This window comes from Corythoichthys intestinalis, chromosome 3, assembly GCF_030265065.1.
Source record: "Corythoichthys intestinalis isolate RoL2023-P3 chromosome 3, ASM3026506v1, whole genome shotgun sequence".
NCBI lineage: Eukaryota > Metazoa > Chordata > Actinopteri > Syngnathiformes > Syngnathidae > Corythoichthys > Corythoichthys intestinalis.
In genome coordinates, this window is record NC_080397.1 from 18,110,720 (window position 1) to 18,130,456 (window position 19,737).

Here is a 19,737-nt window from a genome sequence, read left to right on the forward strand (position 1 = left end):
ATCTTCTAAAATGACAGCAAGACTATTTATGTTTAGTACCACTGAACGCGATGCTGTAGCCTGGACAATTCACCTTGGAGCAAAGATGACTGCTCGTGTGTGTGCGTCTGTGTTGATATACTGTATGTCTATCTCAGGTGGCTGTTGTACGACCCAGCAAGTTAGATGTAGCGATGTTAGTGTTGACATCAATCATTCTGTAGGCAGATGTGGGTAGAGTAGCCAAGGTTTTTACTCAAGTAAGACTACCCTTACTACTACTAATATCACTCAAGTAAAAATAAAAGTAGCCATCCAAAATTTTACTCACGTACAAGTAAAAAAGCATTCGTTGAAAAGACTACTCAAGTGATGAGTAACATTGTGAGTAACTGCTTACAATGTTCGATTCTTTTTTCTATAGCGTACTGCACGTAACACGTCACCTTTGCTCATTAATATTCATGACGTTTGCAACTGTTGCTAGGGAGGTCAAACTTGCGTTTGTCCCTCATGCTCGATGCATGTAAATAGTGTAAGAACGAGATGTTTACTGACCTAAACCTACCAATTCTGTCCGAAAATGATGTCCCTGGTACCAAATTTACTGGTAGAGATGTGGAAGAACATACAAATGTTCACTTAAAGAGATGGCTTGAGTGTCGAGGGCTGAAAGAAGTCGGGAAATGGAGCTGACCTGATCCAGAGGTAGCTTTTATATCGACACCTTTTTCTAGTGTGTATTGCCTTACGCGACTGACTTTGAGATTCTCCTGTTTCAGCAAGCTATCTTTTACGATGATATGCCCTGTCTTTCTTATATTTTATATCCTCTGACCGTTCTTGGGGCTAATTTATATAGCTATTTTTGTGTAACGATCGCAAATGATGCTCAGTGACAGCCAGTGAACACTTAATTTTTTCATTTATAACAAATCTTTATTAATTTATTTACACTTCCCCTTTACTTAAGTGTTTTCTTGACATCAGAAAAGGTAACAACAGTGACATTCAGGTTCCATTTTGATTTTTTCAGGTCATTCATTGTTAGACAGAAGGAACATGCCAAAATGCCAGGCTAAAAATAAGTAAAAATATCAAAATGGCTTACATCTTCGGAGCAGGCAGGCAGGCAGGCAGGCAGGCAGGCAATGGATCAGCATTGTCATCTGTAGGACCATGGCCCCCAACAAAATGTTTACTTCATATGAAGGTGAATGGCTTCCCCTTGCTGGCGGTAAACTGGTCTTTTGGACGTCCACACAAGTTGATCCATTGTTCACAATTTTCCCCTCTGAGTTTTTGGCTTCGGGAAACGTATGAATAAAACATCCTTCATATGTCGTAATGTCTAGAGTCGTTTCTGCAAGTTCCATAGCAGCAGTGTTTACTCGGCATGTTCTTTTTTTGAAAGATTACCGGCAGAAAACAAGCAGTACTAGCATGGGTTTTATGCGAGCGCGCTTCTATGTTGACCTCCTCCCGGTTTACGATGATGACGTCACGCAGCCTTGCGGTCTAAAAATAGCATTCGTGCAGTACGCTATTGCTTTGGTACGTTCCTCGGATCAGCATTGAAATTCTCAAAACTACTTGTTCCATACTCACAACATCGTATTACTACTAGTGCACATAAAAAACAGTTTCTCATTCCTTTGAGCAAGTTGCAGATGTTTTTGTGCATCCATGCAAATGATTTTGTACAATTCTGCTGTTTCCTACATTATCAGTTGCATCTGTCATGATGGTCAAAATGGATGATCATGGGTCTCTATTGAATAGTCACACCACCCACAACATTACTTAATTTTATAAGTCTTTACATGCAAAATAGACGAACATGTTGTCAGAATATCAATCAATCAACACGTGTGTGCTTATTTCTAAGCATTTTCGTTACTTAGTTTACATAACTTATTTTAACTTCCGAAAATTTGTGATAGTTTGGGACAATATGGGTTTCCACCACTACAACATAATCAGGGAATGGTTTGCAATCCACAACAGAATGGTAATGGAGTTCCTCCCACCATACTTTCCATTCCTCAATCCCATTGAAGAATTTTTCTCCACATGGAGATGGCAAGTGTATGATCGCCAGCTTCACACTCAGATGACTCTTCTGGATGCCATGATTGCAGCATGCAGTGACATCACAGCAGATGCCTGCAGAAGCCGGATAAGGCATTTCCATGCTGTATAGCAAGAGAAGACATTCATTGTGAAGTGGATGAAAATTTGTGGCCCAACAGGGAGGAATGCCAAGATGTGTAGAAAGAATGGGGGGGGGAATCCCGACATGTAGCACTCAAAGTTTACAGTAGTTGGCCAGTTGTCGTATGTTCACATTTCTAATTTTGCTTTTATGTTCTTTTTTCTTTGTGATACTCAATGTTGTCTTTTGCTTTCTGTATCGCAATGACATGGTCTGTCAAGACGTTGTAAAAACACTAAAGGTTTGAATCTTGTCCAGTTTTTTTGCCATCAATCTCCCACACACAAAGGTATAACTTGCCATTTTCAACTTGCAATTTTCATCAAAACCTACGTACACCATCTTCAGCATCAGGGCCTTCCACCAGAGTAACTATTCAATTGAGAGCATGACTAAGCAATTTGGGTGTCTTGTCAGTACACATAGAAACAAGGATTTGTCATTCTGACAGCACTGACATGTTCATTGACACAGAAATTTAATTTTGAGCGATAGACTAGGTATTTTGCAAAAAAAAAAAAAAAAAAAAAAAACTAGCTATTGCAGGTAACCCCTGTTACTTTGCTACTGGTGCGACATGTGAGAATTGAACAAGTAGTTTTGAGAATTTCAATTCTGATCTGAGAAACGTACCAAACCAATTGAGAAAAACTAATAATGGTATATTTTTTTCTCAGCATAACATCTATATGAACTGTTACCTATTACATGACCATATTATGCCAAAAAGATGACACAAAAATCATTTAATTCAGACCAGAACAACACTTCAAACATCAACTGTCCACAGAGCATGAGCGCCTTCTGAGTGGAGAAAAGCTTTATTACCTCTGATTGGTATAATGGAGTCATGTGGTTATTGTTGCGACGTCTCATGGTAAAAGTGAGACAGCCACTGTCAGCATCTCTGGCGGAAATAACGCCAATATGTACAACAAAGCGGAAAAATGTAATGACTAGTGTAGCCCAAAGTAGAGTTTCTTCTTTACAAATCTACTCAAGTAAAAGTAAAAATTATTGCGTGGTAAAGCTACTGTAAGATGTACATTTTTCTCAATGTTACTGAAGTAAATGTAACGGACTAAATGTAACGCGTTACTACACAACACTGTCTGTAGGTGACACTCTGTTGAGGGCAGAGGATCTACCTGATATTGCTGATCATATACTGTGTTTAGTTTTGAACCATCGTGCCTGATGAATTCTGCCCAACTCTAAGCATTAGTACAATATTAAAATCACATGTAAAAATATATGATAACAAAAGTTAAAAAAAAAAAGTCAAAAATTGAAATTTAACTCACTCAGTGCCGGCCAATTTAGAGCACTTTGATTTTTGTAGACACACAGAATGTTGTGTTCTGTAACAGTTTAAGCACCAAACCTACAAAACAAACCCGAGTAAAATCACTTTCATTAAATAATTTGTGTTTATGGCTTTTTTCATTCTTCATTTAGAAAAAAAAAAAATTAAATCTGAAATGTTAAAGATGAAACACAAATCTCATCAGGTACAACGCCATTTTCTTTGGCCGTTACATTAATTGAAAATGTGACATAATTCTTTGTCAATTTTAAATTTCAAATTGCAGCAAACCGTGTTATTGACAGTTTGCTGTCACGGAAACTGGTTGCTGGGGGCGGGCTAAGAAAAAATATTTTAATAAACTCAAATGACACTCAGACATCTGCCAAGGTTGAACGGCTGACAAAAATATGATGTATTTGTTTGGCCTTTTGAATGCCAGCCAGCCACTCTTTGGTGGATGTGGAAGAATAAAAATTAAGGACATTCTGTGCCTAAAAATGAACCGTAGTCTCTTTCTATCCTTTTCATGATGTTGCTGAGTACCTTCTCATCTTCTTTTCATTGTCATTGCAGATGGCTGCTACTCAGGATGCAAAAGGGAAGGGGGAGGGCGGTGATCAAAACTTCGACTACATGTTCAAGCTGCTGATCATCGGCAACAGCAGCGTAGGAAAAACCTCCTTCCTGTTCCGCTACGCCGATGACGCCTTCACTTCGGCCTTCGTCAGCACCGTGGGCATCGACTTCAAAGTGAAGACGGTGTACAAAAACGACAAGAGGATCAAGCTGCAGATATGGGTATGAAATGTTGAGGCTATCAATGGCCCTTCATTGTGCCATGGTGCCGACTAAACCTCAAAGATTTTTTTTTTAACTTGATCAAAAGCTATACCCCTCTAAAATACTTGTTTAAGGTTCAGCTGGCCAGAAGGTGACTTTTGCTGTCTTGCATGTGTTTTGAAGGAAACATTACAATGTGCCACACAACCCTTTCATCTGATGTCATCTCATACTGTGTCATTTTTAAGGATCGATCAATAAATTCTATTTTAAAGGTCAGCACTTAAAATTTAGAATTAGTCGTGTTTCATTAAAGAAAAATGCTGTGGTTTTAGACCATGATCTCTGTTTTCCCTATGACTCTTAACTAGATAAAACTGGAAGAAAATCTAGTAAAAAGTCCAGCAGGGTGTGGCGCATCCGCTCTGTTATTGATTGAAAAAAGTCATCTCTGGGGATCTTGCATTTTTTTCTCTGTGCTTTGACATTCATTGAAAGTGGGGAGGCAGATGGAAGTCTGAACATTTCTGCAAGGAGACTTGTAAGTGTTAGCTTGGCTCCCAGCGGGAGGGGAACAACACACACGGACACCTCTCTCTGTGTGTGAGTGTGTGGAAGTGAAATTTATCTGAAGCTTTTTAATTAGTAGATGCTGAAGCACATTGTCTTGTTCTTTCTCTATCACCTTCTTTCTATTTCGTCATTTCAGATTCACACCAAAGGTTAACGTTACTGTCAAGATAGTGCTGTAGTGTCATTCTGGACTATTTTGCAGCAATTAGCCAGCTCCTGACATTCAAATCTCTAAAGTCACTTTCAACAAAGTAGTGACCGTCTTGTCAGGATTTGTGCATTTTTATTGCTATAAAGCCTCCTTTTTGTTTTAAAACACTGGCTTGTTCGATTCTAATTGGATTCAGACTGAACAGACAGTTGCAGTATGCCTCATGTTAATGTAATGGCAGCCAAATGATTGTGACTCTTTGGATCCTCAGGGTAGGTTATAATTTAGAACAAAAGTAATAGGGACCAACCACTTTTGCAAATAGCAATTTTTAAAAAAAGGCAGGTAATTAACTAATTACGTCGATAGTTGACAAAGTCAGCATACGGACACAGATAGCAGTCTGTAAACCCTAATCGTTGGATTTCATTCAATACATCATTACTCTTGCAAATAAATGCCTCCACTCACCCGTTCTCCACTTGATGGTCTCAGCTATTTGCAATAATTTGCTGTGAGCGTCAAGCACAGCTTTTCACTGAGTTGCAATTTGCACGACTCAGCAGTTAAAAAAAACATCCAGTCATGCTCTTGTCTTTATAAGAAATCACCATAAATCTCAGGAAAAAGACGTGCTCCTCAAATCTTGTATAAGATAGCAACAACACAGTCTATGATGCATTTTAAATGTCCTGAGTGCATTTGTTTTGTGTCATTGCTAGTGCCGGTTAAAAGGTCATAACTGTGTGTGTGTGTGTGTGTGTGTGTATGCGCAGCAAGCTCAATTTCTGCAGAGTGAAGGTCAGAGTGGGCCTCTAGCTACAGCCAGCACACTGTGATCGTAGCCATGCGCACATGGAAAGCAAAGTGGCGCCAAGTGGAGCAGCCAAAAAAGTCGTCCATCATGATTCCCAGACAGACGCTCCCCGAAAAATACACTTTTCTGTGGGCGGAACAAACTGCCCATCGCAAACGGCAGGCTTCGTGTTGTCATTATGTAACCTGTGGCAAACAGGATGAGGAGTAAACAAAAAGCCCTTGCCAACACGTCCTCCTTGAATACAATCAAGCACATCAAAGCGTCAACATTAGCATTTTCATTGAGTTTTTGGAGCCAGAAGATGCAGTGGCCGGCATTCATTTTCAATGTGGTTTGTGGCTTGTTTTCCCACTGTGCTGGTTTTCCACCAACTGCAGTACAAGCAGTTTTTAGCTCACTCAGTATTGACCACACACAAAATAATTTACTAGTGTAAATACTGAATAAGTATGGGGGTGAATTTCTGTACTTTGCTCGACTTTCGATTTCACCCGTATAGCTAATGTAAAGTATTGTGAAAGTACTTTTACTTTATGCCCAAAATATCTCACCAGCTGAACTCCAATGTGCTGCTGTTCTTAATGTTCTATTTACACAGCTTGCATGGCTGAACTTTGCGAGGAGATGCTGAAATTGAGTCACTGTTTTATATCACTGCAGATTTATTGTGAGGCACTCAGCAGAATGATGTCTGCATCGTGAACATAATACAGACAATGCAACTTAATGCACGCATTGCATCCTGTACAGTTAAAGCTCTCTTGTAATCAGATTGTCATGGACAGTTGTGCATACATACTGTATGACTGTATGTGCGTGTATGTGTATGTAGGACACAGCCGGCCAGGAGCGTTACAGGACCATCACTACTGCCTACTACCGCGGCGCCATGGGCTTCATCCTCATGTACGACATCACCAATGAGGAATCCTTCGGCGCTGTACAAGACTGGTAAGTCAGTTATTTTGGCTTTCATTTTTGGGCCGCCATCTATCCTGGCTTGATGTGTATGTGTGCATAATGGACATTTAAATGTCTAATGCATTAATGATCAAGTTCAAGTTTTGTGTGAGTCTAAAAATGGCCAAAACCATTTTTAGAAAGCAGGTTTCTGGGCAGTCATCTCTATATGACATTGCATTGTAATTGGTAACAATGTCATAACCTCAAATAAGGACACATTGGGAAGTAAGAATTACACATTTTAAATCACAAAGACACCTACAGTATTTGCATCTTATCAAGACAAAATCGTTTCTATCGCAGTTGTCCTAATCAGATTTAAGGATGAACTTGAGACAATTTCAGCTGCCTTTGGGTGAGAGATGAGGTACAGGCTAGATTAGTCGCTAGTTATTTGTAAGACACACGCAGTGAAACAAAAAAAAAAAAAAAACATTCAGACTCATGTTCACTCATGGACAATTTAGAGTAGTTAATTATGGTAAAATTCACTTTTTGGGATGTGAGAGGAAGCCAGAGTATAAAGAGAAAAACATGAAAATCCTACACAAATAGGTTAGAGCAGAGATAAAAAAACAAACATGACAGCAACTAGGTCAGTGTTGGTCTGTCAATGAAATACAGTCTTCACCACTCTTTGTGGCTGATGTAGAAACGTACGTTTGACCGTGTTTAAATGGCATAATGTATATATTAAAATAATGATAATAATAATCATGTAAAAACATGAAACCAGCAAAACATATTGAAAACTATTGGACTAACTAATGGAAAAGACAGAATCAAAAAGAGGAATTTGAACAAGTGTATAAAACAAAAGGTTTCACTGGCCTTTTCGGGTGTAAACGGGGTGTGGTTGAGCAAGGGGAGGGTCAAACAGAAAGAAGATGATGTGCGAAGCTGTAATACAGTGGTACCTTGACACGATCTTTACGACATCCGACGTAAAATTTGACTCGCCATTTGTTTCTACATTCGACGACATGCTCAAAATATGACGATCTGTGACAGCACAGCAGTTTGTTTTCCCGCAAGACGGACAGCAGATGGCATGGCAGATTTTCTTGTGAGAGAAATCAACATGAGGTCCAATAATGTTAGTGCAGGTGGTGGAAAAAAAGGGAAAAAAGGTGATGCTTACCATTACCATTGACATAAAGATAGATATGATGGAAAAATATGAGCGTGGGGTGCGCATCAACAATACAGCCGTAGACGGACTATGACGGTCCTCCTCCGTTCGCTTTTATAAGTTAAGGTGGCAATTATCATTGTGGTAACATCGCCAAAGAAATAGGCAGCCTCGTCAGGTTTCTAATCATTTATTCCATCAACCTATGCAACACAACACTCCTAGTGTTCCCTGCAGCAAGTAAACAAAGTGAAACTAAAAAGGCTCACTCTATCGAGTCAGCCACGCGATGCGTTCAGGTACACCACGCAAACACATTTGCCACATTAGAACCCGGTTTGTTACATTATTACAGTTATTATTATAATTATTATAACTATAATTGCATTATCATTCCGATTTTTATTCATAATTTGTTTTGCTTTTTGTAATTGATATTTGCAATAATAACATCAGTATTTATTAAGAATTTAGTGTAGGTTTTCGGGCTGTGGAACAAATTAATAGAATTATAATCAGTATTTATTAAGAATTTAGTGTACGTTTTCGGGCTGTGGAACAAATTAATGGAATTATAATGTATTCTTATTGGAAAATCCTGCTCGACATACGACCATTTCGACTTACAAACAAGGCCCTGGAACGAATTAACTTCGTATGTAGAGGTACCACTGTATAGTTTTTTTGTTAAAGTGATCCTCCAACTTAAATACATGTAGGCTCTAATAAACCACAATTGTTCTCTTGTACTTAAATATGTTGTTAGAAACACATAAAATGTTAAATCAATGGCAGTATTTTATAATATTCAGTCCATATTTTATCTTTCCAAATTTGTAGCGTGTTAAACAATTGCTTATTGCTGCCTAAACTCGCGAAGTAAAATGCCACGATGTGCTGCTTTTGGATGCCATTTCCAGTCAAATGGAAACAAGGGGAGTGAAGTGAGTGGTCAAGGTGGAATTATTATTTTTAGTGAATAAATGTACATAAGTGGAAGCTTCTCCCCTTTTTGGTCCCTGTATGCACGTACCCTACCCACCACGCGTTACAACTGGCGCCCGAGCATTTTTCCTGGATCCTCAGTCAAGTAAGGGATCCGTCTATTTTCTGGATACGACGGTCCCACCACGTCTGCAATATTGGTTTCGAATCTGTCAATTTTTTTGATTTGTCGGTCCCGCAGCGGCTTTTGTGGAATCGACGGCTGCGACATTGCCAATTGGATCGGTCTAATTCCTGGATCTTCGAGTGAGTAAAAAACGCGGATTTGGATTGCTATTACTATCTTTTATGTTGACTATTCTTCGTGGGAGTTTTCCCCAAATCATACTAAATAATTAAAGCACTATGGCACGCTACAGTGACGACAGTGACTCTGACGTGGACCTCACAACAATGTTGGAGTTCGTCAGGGAACGCGTGTTTGCTTACTGCTGAGCTCCCGAGTGAAGAGTGGTCAAGGTGGAAATATTTTTTGTGAATAAATGTGCATAGTGGAAGCTTCTCCCCTTTTTGGTACTTTTATACACGTATCCTAGATACCACGCGTTACAATGTACAAGACATGGATTACACAAGGTGTGCTCTTTGGCCTGTACTGTATGTAAAGCACACGACAGCTCTGGATGCTAACAATCTACATAATTATATCGGGATAAGTTTGAAAACGCAATATGCTTACCTTGAATATCTGCTAATAAAACCGGACAGCATACACTCTCGCTCCCAACCGGAGTTCCAAACAGCATACACTCTCGCATCACCAGTTTTGCCCAACTTTTGTCTTAGGGTTAGGGTATTTGCTGCACGCATTTTTCCCTGAAGCTCGTCTTGTGAACGACCGACAGTGCTGTCCTGCTCTTCACTTTTCAGATCTGGTTCAAATAGGAAGGGTAGAACTGACGACATGTTGGGAAAGCTAACGAGTGACATGCTGGAATTTCAGCAACGGGACCAGTGACGTCACGCACTGCGACGTAACAAGAATGGGGGTTTTAATATCAAATTATTATAACTCATACTAACATTCATCTTTTAAGAATTACTTGTCTTAAAAATAGAGGATCCCTTTAAAATAACCCCCTGAAATAAATTTCCACTAACAGCGCCTACACGTTAGACGATCATCTTGAGGGTACCGAGCTAACTTCTGTCTTTCCTCCTTGCTTGAGGAGCCCACAATTGTGTGGAGTGGCCCATGAATATTTCTCCACTAGCGTCTCGGTGGGCCCGCATATACTCATCGCACCCACATTTGTTCCGTCACTGGTTTGCTCAAGTACTTCCAGTTTAAAACGCTGGTAATTTGAGAGCGAGAGAAAATCTTTTAAGCATTAAAAACAACCTACAGTATATTCCTTTCAGGCTGCAAGGACATAATTATTGATTCCTATTGGTTGTTTCATCATGTTACAACAAAGAAGTAAGCGAGATGTAGGGGTCGTGTCCCAAAATACATATGTGTGCTGCCTGACAAAACAATAATGTTGTTCCAGAACCCAATCTCTTTATTAATTGACACAACACTAGAACACACACCAAGCGGAAAAAAATGATTTGATGTGTTTAATATGACTTAATGTAATAAAATCTGATCACTTTCAGACACATTGTAACCGGAGCATCGACAGGGAAAGCGTGTAAAAACTCACTCACTACTTTGTTGTAACGTGATGAAATGGAACACAGCAATTAAAATGTATGTCCTCGCAGCCTGAAAGGAATATAGCCTCTTTTTAATGATCATAAGTTTAATGCTCATTCTGAAAAATGTTCTCTTACTGTCAAATTAATCGGTGCTTTAGACGTGTCAGCGGTTGCCATAATTTTGCACCTAGTCGATATTTACTGTATTTCCTGCAACATGATGTTAACGACAATCACTTTAGCAGTATTTGCGAATTGCTATTGACGATCTATCTTGTTTGGAATTAGCTGCCTATTCATTTTTTGCATTTCTTGTAAACAAAGCCAATGTCAGCAGAATCAGATGAGCAAATGTTGTGAATTGCAGCACTTGAAACAAACACAGTTTGTTGGACTGATGTTCACTATTAAAACTCATTCACCGGCATTAAATCCATTTTAACTTGGATGGCTGGCATTGAATGATCATGTTTCAGAGCCATTAACAGCAAAATATGTCCACTCCATTTTGACTGCAAGGGCTGGAAGTGATCCCTTAATAGCTGCTGGCCCTTCTTAGTCAAAATGGATTCAATGTCTACTACCATCAATGGCAACCAATGTATTCATTTATGAAAACATTAAAACTGTTAGAATACTAAGAAGGATCTTGATCTGTGTGCTTAGTTTCAGTGTTGTTAACGGTAATATACCAAAGTTACAATGTGTTTAATGTAAAACCTGTTTCTTTTTAGAGAAATTCTGGTCCATCTATCACCGTCAATGGCAGCCAATGAGTTAAGGCCAATGACCACGCCATACCCATCATTTCAGTGGCGCCAAATGACACTTAATATGGTTTTTGTGGCAGAATCCGATTCCTCCTTTTACATACAGTGACTGTAATAATCCAAGTTGAAGCACAAAACCTGGAAGACCTGAAGGAATGTTGACAAAAACAGAAAACAATACAGAAGAGCACGAGACCAATGTCACTTTAGACTGAAGAGATACAGGGCTACTAGACTAATCACACAGCTGGGTGAAAAACATCATTCTTAATTGCTTGATTGCTCATCATTCCAAATTCCTTTCTCCTAGCAGTCAAAATGTTTAACCAAACATGAGCACAAAACTCAGCTGCATTCTATTATGATCATTATGTTCCTTGTTTTAACACTCAAAGGGCTAAATATGATTCTGTAATGCTGAAATGATGTCAAAATGATATTTATTTTAAGTGACATTACAATCCATATAGCAATGGAGTAAACACTATATATTGACTTTTTGTGCCTCCCACTCAGCTTTCTCCATCTTCCACTGCACCCTGCGTCATGTAGCAAAAAGGGATCGCCATAGCAACCATTCTTCCCTCAGCTGCTCCTGAATTAAACCGTGTGACGTCTTCATATCCTGTCTGTGACATGCACATATTCTGATTTTAGTTCCGCTGCACCGTTTAATGCTTTTTTTTCTTAGTGAGTCACATAGTACATCGCTCTACGTAAGCTATACATAGAGTATGTCACACGTCTGGCCGTCCCGCAGCCTGTTTGGGTCTCTCGTGCTCATGCTCTTCCCAAGGCTGCGGTGTGTTCTCTGTCCTACTTTTTAGTCGGACTGCAGCACTAAAGGATATATTTGCTCCTTAAGCTCTTTCTCTCAATGCGCCTCACTGAGTCACAGTCAGTTTTGCACACACACTGATGCATTGTTGCTGCAGGAATTTTTATTGACTAAGTACGGTGGAACCACCAAAGCCCTGAAAGTGGGGAAATTTGAAGTTCAAATGGAATTCTTTGGGAACAAAATGTAAAAACTAAAATAAAATAAAAAATGAATTACATTTCCAGTCACTGTAAGTCATGTTCACATATTAAAGGGATCCACGGATAGAAAGACTTTTTCTTAAAAGATAATAATTTGACAAAAATAATTTGACATTGGAACACTTCTTGATGTTTTTGTTCTTATACAATTTTTAAAATTAGTTTAACTAGTAGGTCGCCAATGTTGTTGATGTCGCTGGGCGGTGACATCACATGGTTACGCAGCCGGGCTTCCAGAGTATGACTCTAGCGACATAAACATGTCATCTGTTCAACCCTTTCAATTTGAACCCGAAAGGAACATTAATGAGCATGACAGCACTTTCGATATTTCACAAATGGAGCAGCAAAATCAACAGGAAAGATGGGATGAGACGAGATGAGAGAAGGAAAAAAACGGTGTTCTGCCAAAAGTGCTGCACCGGCAAAACGACTACAAGAGGCGAGTTTGACACCCAAAGTACTACCGTTAGCTTTCAGCTTGTTTTGTTTAGATGCATTGAGATAGAACATACTAAAGATGCCTTAAGAAAATACTTAAACATAGTAATATCAAATAAGGGTGGTTTAAATATGCTACGTGACTAATGTGGTCAACAGATCAACAATCTGCTTTAGAGCAAGACAACACAATGGTTAAAAGTATAAGAGGGAAACACATGCAAAAAGTATTTTGAGGCAATGAAAAGGTAACAAAAGTCAATAAAAACACAAATAGTGAGTACTCGCCGCTTTTAACTGATGAGCGCACGTGTTGGACGTATCGCCGCGTAGAAGGAATTTCAGTAACCTGGTGGCCGGTAGTATTTGTCAAGTAACATTAACAAACTACATCATCAACCCGAGAGTCTATTGCAGGTATAAAAACATGGCGCTCTCCGTAGGTCAAAACATGTACTAAATATTATAGATTTTTAAATCAATGGCAATATTTTATGTTTTTCTAATAACATACTGTATTTTAGTAAAAGACAACAATTGTGGCTTATTAGAGCCTACAAGTCTTGAAGTCCGAGGTTCTCTTCAAGTATAAACTATTATAGTAGAAACACATTGTAATGCTACAGCAATACCTTCTCCATATAACACCATTAGGTGACATTCCTGTGTTTTCTCTCAAGTGTGTTTCCTTCGAGATTATCAATGGATGGCTTATTTGTAGTTGTATTATTTAGTGGTTTACATTCTCTCATACTTGCATGGTATGAAAGTAACGTAAATGGTAAACAACAACAATATGGTGTTATGTTGGAGACCATTTCACCATGGAAATAATGTCCAATAGTGCTACAAAAAAAAAAAAAAAAAACTGAAACAAAAACATTGGCAGTTCCACAGTATCATGGTTTTGGAACTAAGAATAATTTAAAATAGAGATTTACAAAAAATGATTTTCAACAACTATAACAAATTGCTTAAAATGGGAAAGACCCCAAATATGATCAGGAAAAAAATTGAGAATTCAGAGGATCCAGGGATTGATTGTCGTAAACATTGAACAGCTTTAATATTTCTTATTGTCTTCCAAAAGCGTTTTCCAAGCAGATCGTGCATGAAAAAAAAACAAAAAAACAAACAAAAAAAAACAATTACACTAAAGAAAACCCACATCACAGGAAAATTGTTTTAGCGCTCATCCATTAATCGAGATTTGGCTGACTTGGATCGGAAGGGATGCAAAATCCTCAGGCCCTGAATTGTCTGTTATTATTAATCGTGACTAGCATTCTTCATTACTTTTCACTTCTCAATACAGAGAGGATGAAATAAAAACTGAAAGTATTGCAGAAGTCGCGAAAAGAATAAACTGACCTACAAATATTTGAACATGTGCAGCCTAGAACAGCACTCGACCCACTTTCCCTTCCCAATCAGCAATGATTCACACAACAAACTGACTAACAAACAATGATGCAAGTTTGACCCATGACCTGTCCAAATGGCGGGCCATCTTCACATCCTGTCCATCCAACTGTTCGTGCTGAAGAGCAAACCTGCGACCTGAAAAACAGCTTAGTTGTTCGACTGTCACGTCCTTTTGTTGTTATGTACAGGTCAACCCAGATAAAAACATACTCATGGGATAATGCACAAGTGGTTTTGGCTGCAAATAAGTGTGATATGGAAGAGGAACGAGTGGTGTCGGTGGATAGCGGCAGGCTGTTGGCGGAACAGCTGGGTAAGTGTGACAAAAATCTTACTTGGAATTGAAGCGTACTATAACCAGTATTGTTAATCTTACTTTAAAAAAGTAATTAGTTACTGTTACAAATTACTTCTCCCATAAAGTAATTGAGTTAGTAACTCAGTTAGCTCATTGTAAAAGAGTAATTAGTTACTCAGCAAAGTAACTAATGTTACTTTTCAGGTTCTATACGTTTTTACATTATACCAGGGATCCCCAAACTTTTTCCTGTGAGGGCCACATAACTTTTTCCTTCTCTGATGAGGGGCCGGGGTCAGTTTGTAACAGAAAAAGTGTGACGATTGCAGGAGTGCCTAAATGTAAAATTTTATTGTTTTTCAGAAAGCCACAATCAAATAACCCTTTCTGGATTCTTCACGGAACAAAAGTAAATAATATAATATAATATAATATAATATAATATAATATTAACGCTATTAATTAAATAAATAAAAACCCAATAACCTTCTCTGGGTTCTTCACAGAAAAAAGCCAGGAAATAAATAACACTATTGGGGAAAAAAAAAAAAAAAAAAAAAAAAAATACTTACTTTGGGGACCCCTGCATTATACATTCTATAACATCTTTCACATCAAATATGTTTATAGAAACTGATTGAATAGGACAGATCTTTTTTCAACCCCTTTGGGGAAAAAAAACCCGTAGGGCACACTTTTTACATTAAAAAAAAAAAAAAAAAAAAAAAAAAAAAAAATCAGCTTTATGAGAGTGTAACGGTACACAGACTTTCTTTCAAATGCTGTAAGAAAAAAAGCCTTTTCGTTTTTCCTGTTGTACTGAACCCGCACCGACCTGTGATCTCCGTATCGAGGTACGTACTGAACCATGACTTGTGTGTATCGTTACCCCCCATAATATATATTTTAAGGGCATAGGTTTGGTCTCAACATTGGTAGGGACGCTATTACAGCATAACCTGCATGTACATTTTTTTGCTGGGGACGTGACATTAAAAGGACCAAACAGATTGAGTACATTTCTCAAAAATAGCTGGTTAATACATAAAAATGAAAAACATTAAAATTATTTTCATAGGGAGAAAGTCATTTTTCAAAATGCTGGCATCATATAAAGGAAATTTACATTGGTTGTGTTTTTGTGTGTGTTTTTTTTGGGGGGGGGGGCGTTAAAAAATGTATATAGGCTGCAAATATATATACAGTGGGGAGAACAAGTATTTGATACATTGCCAATGGGTTTTCCCATTGGTAGTGTATCAAATACTTGTTCTCCCCACTGTATGTATATTTTTTAATGATGTAGAAAATAAATACATTTTGATTAATAAATAAATGCACAAATTGCACAGTTGAATTAAATTTGAGAGTAAAAAACATACAGGAAGACACCTCTCTAAGCAGCTTTCTACTCGAGTGTTACAGGTTAAAACGTTCACACAGTTTAATGTTATGTTAACTCTGATGCAGGTTGGACTTTCAGTAGCAAAAATAGTGGTGTTTTCCCCAACTCCACAACATTGACATATACTATATTTACAATGCTTACAGTGGCTGCTGCTACTGCTGGCCGAAAAAAAACCTAGTAATATCTCTCCTCTTCAATGAGGCGGTGGAGGCGGCATATTGACATGCATTTCTGTCGGGATTGTGTGAATGTGGGGGTTCTAGTCATCAGCCAATCAAACGTGCGTTTGAGGGGGAAAAAAATGGACCGGCACTACTAAATGAAAAGGGGTAAATCAGATAAAGTCTGAACATAATGAAAGTAATTCACTTAATAATGGTAGGTTTAATTCTATTCTAACAACACATGGGAAGACAAACTAAATTACCTTTATCGCTGAACTCATTGTATAATGCAAATAAGATTACTTAAAAGTTGGTGGGGACAGTTTGAGCATCCTGAAACGTAGGTAGTGTTATGTCCCTACCGTCCCTATGCAAACCCACACCCTTGATATATATATTTTTTCAACATGCAGGTAAGGCTCTGAATCTCCTGCCTCTCCCGTCTTTACTCTAATTGTTTTGAGATTAAAAAACATTACATAAGGATTCATGGATATGTCATTTAAGAAAAGTTTAGGGCAGGGTGACTATTTTTGGTAATAAAAAAAAAAATATATATATATATTTATATTGTAGCGTCTACAAGGACAACGCCAACTTAGTTATGATAATGCACACTCAGCAGGAAAACAATTAATTATACCCACCTGGACCCACGAATTATATGTACGTAAAAAAAGTTGCCTGATAGTTTAAGATGACGCTAGCCACGGTAAATGCTAACGAGAACGCGAATGCTATACTAACGCTCTGAGCCACCAAGCCAATCATCATCACATTTGCCACTCCCTGCCCGCCTCCCCCCTCCTGCGCTGCGCTCTCAAGGGCAAGCAGCCAGGCAAATGTATGACATAATCAGACAACTTGCTCTTCATTCAACCAAATTGTAGTAACTCCTTCACATCCTCAGTAATGGTTACAGCATTGCAAAGACGGGAAAATTAATTAATTAGATTACTCACTACTGAAATAAAATAACGCTGTTAGAAACACCGTTTCACTCTAACGCCCTTTTTTTCCTAGTAGTTTAGTTTCATTCCATAGTTCCTTCCATAGTTTCCTAGTTATATTAATAACTTCAGGAATACAACCCCCTAGTTTTTGACACAAAATTGACACTGATTTGACACAGATTATAACTCATAAATATCTGTATTTAGCATTTGAAGTAGATTGCTGAAAATGTGTGTCAAAAAATTATTTTTGTTCAATGCTATTGTCACGCTAAAACTATGAAAGCCAAAAAATGTATCGGAATGAATACGTTACAGCTAACAACATAATTATTGAAATTGTGTGTAAGAAAAACCTTATTATAAATGCTAATGTAAAACTAAAACAATCGAAAGTCTTTATAAACTTTTATATAAATGATACAAATGTATGTGTACTGTATAAGTTTGTGTATGAAGTCTTAAACTTTGAAGGGGACCTAGCATGATTTTATTTTATTATGTATTTTGCATTAGTTTTTTTATACATAATTTTTAGAACCTTTTGATTTTATCAGGTTGTTGCAACAATTCGGATGAAAAAAAAAGTCCTGACCGGATTAAAATTTGAAAATGTAATATTTACAATTATACTCTTGGCTCTAATTGGCTTTTGGCAAGTTTGTGTGTCGCAGGGCAAATGTTTGTACTAAATTCTTGTGTGGCCATTGGTGAGTGATTGTGTAGGAAGCACAAAGTGGGATGGTATAATAAGGTGTGGGGTGACATCAATATGACACTGATTTGAAATCTACTTCTTTATCGAGTGACAAACTTCATCCAGGTCACACACACATTTTGACCTATGATATGCATGATACAATGAAAGAAAAAAGGAATTTGATTCAAGGTCACCTTTCAAAACAAATTGCATGCCCCTTTTGTGTGCAGTACAATAAAATAATTGTAATAACTACTGAGATTTTTCTCCAAATATTTTAAAGAAAGTTTTTTCCTCGTAATATTTTAACTTAATTTCTATTATAAAACTTTACTTCCTCTTATGTTTATTTACTTTTTTTTCACTGTATTTTTCTACAGTATCAGAATGTTTTTACTTGTGAAATTATAATTTTATCTTATAGTTTTTTGATAGTTTTTTGATAGTTTTTATGATAATGATTATTATGAAGTTTATCATGTAGAATTCTTACTATTTTTGAAAAACTATGTATTTTTCCTAGTTATATTAATAACTTCAGGAATACAACCCTCTAGTTTTTGATGAAAAGGCCCATGTTAGTCTAATTTTTTCTTAGTTGGATTTTGGGTAACAATTTGAAGAACCAATGTCATAACAGACATCGCACAAATGGTGTCAGGAAACTCTATGTTAACGTACCATTTTCTCGATTGACCTTTGACAAAGGCTTTGAGTTCTTCGAGACGAGCGCCAAGGACAACATCAACGTCAAGCAGACCTTTGAGCGCCTCGTCGACCTCATTTGCGACAAGATGTCCGACAGCTTGGACGGCGACCCGGCCGTCACCGCGGGAGCACCCACCGCCAAACTGACTGACAGTGCTCCGCCCCCTCAGCAGCCCAGCTGCAACTGTTAGTTCTACTTCGTGTACTGTGTTCATGCCCCCCATCCCCAAACCCAGCTCCCTTGGACCGTTTAGTGGTAGACTTACTAAAATGCTGCCATACTAACCTGTGTCACATTCTTACGTGAGCAAATAAGAAGTTACAGGATGTGTTCTTAGAGAAACTGATAACCTACATGTTTGTTGTCCACTTCATCATAAAGCATCCAAATGTAACTTAAACCCTTAGTGACTACGTCATGTAACTTCAATTTAAAGGAGATATATTATGCAAACGTTTTCACAATCTTAAATGGTTGCCAGATGTCATAATGACATCATCTGACATTTTCCATCAACATACTGAAAGGAGAAATTGCAGCACGCTAATATGGTTAAAATTATTGTTATGGCTTCCGTTTCCATGTGTGAGGCACTTCAGGCACTCAGTGTTGCTAAATGATCAACTTGCATTCAGCAGACATTACTTGTCTGACCCCTTAACAGATTATTTAGTAAAAAAAAAAATTGATTGACCAAAAATCAACTTTTTGTGGTATGATGAAAAATGTCCTAATTCAAACTACAAAAGAATTGGACTTATACAAATCCATCACTGGTAAATATACATTATAAACATACATTTCAATTGCAGTTTCATGGAGGCAACAATTAACCTCCGAATGGCCAAATTCTACTTTCTCGCTTGGTGTAGTGATAGACAATTTAGCCTAACATTTAAGTATGTGGTTATAATCCAAGCTGACACTCTTTAAACTTTGACATGATTGCAGCTCTGTGGAATTGTTTGGTCAGCCTAGCTTAGCTTGGCGGAGAGCGTATGTAAATTAAACTAATTGTGACATCACATTCAGGCAAAAATCAGAACAACTGGCTCACACACAAGCATAAAAACAAAGTGACTTAGTTGCTTAATTTTAAACTTGATGAGTGGTCAGGTACCCCATAGATTCTACAAATTCAACAATCCACTAAAAGTAAAGTGAACTCTTCTTTAATCTAATTGGGTTATGTGTGTATGTTAATGAACATATAGGGAAATTAGACATAAAATGTGGCCTTTTAGAATCTCCAAATCG

The 19,737-nt window shown here is 37.9% G+C and overlaps 1 protein-coding gene across 2 annotated transcripts in view; it reads left to right on the top strand.

Annotated features, from left to right (window-relative positions):
- The window catches only part of rab3c (RAB3C, member RAS oncogene family), a 20,121-nt gene extending 941 nt beyond the window's left edge, over window positions 1-19,180 (top strand). For both annotated transcript variants that reach the window (XM_057831507.1, XM_057831508.1), the window contains exons 2-5: window positions 4,077-4,301; window positions 6,660-6,778; window positions 14,437-14,561; window positions 18,480-19,180. In XM_057831507.1, coding sequence (XP_057687490.1) covers window positions 4,077-4,301; window positions 6,660-6,778; window positions 14,437-14,561; window positions 18,480-18,670 — 660 coding nt within the window. In that variant the 3' untranslated portion in view covers window positions 18,671-19,180. The remainder of the gene's footprint in view (window positions 1-4,076; window positions 4,302-6,659; window positions 6,779-14,436; window positions 14,562-18,479) is intronic.
- Window positions 19,181-19,737: the final 557 nt, after the last annotated feature.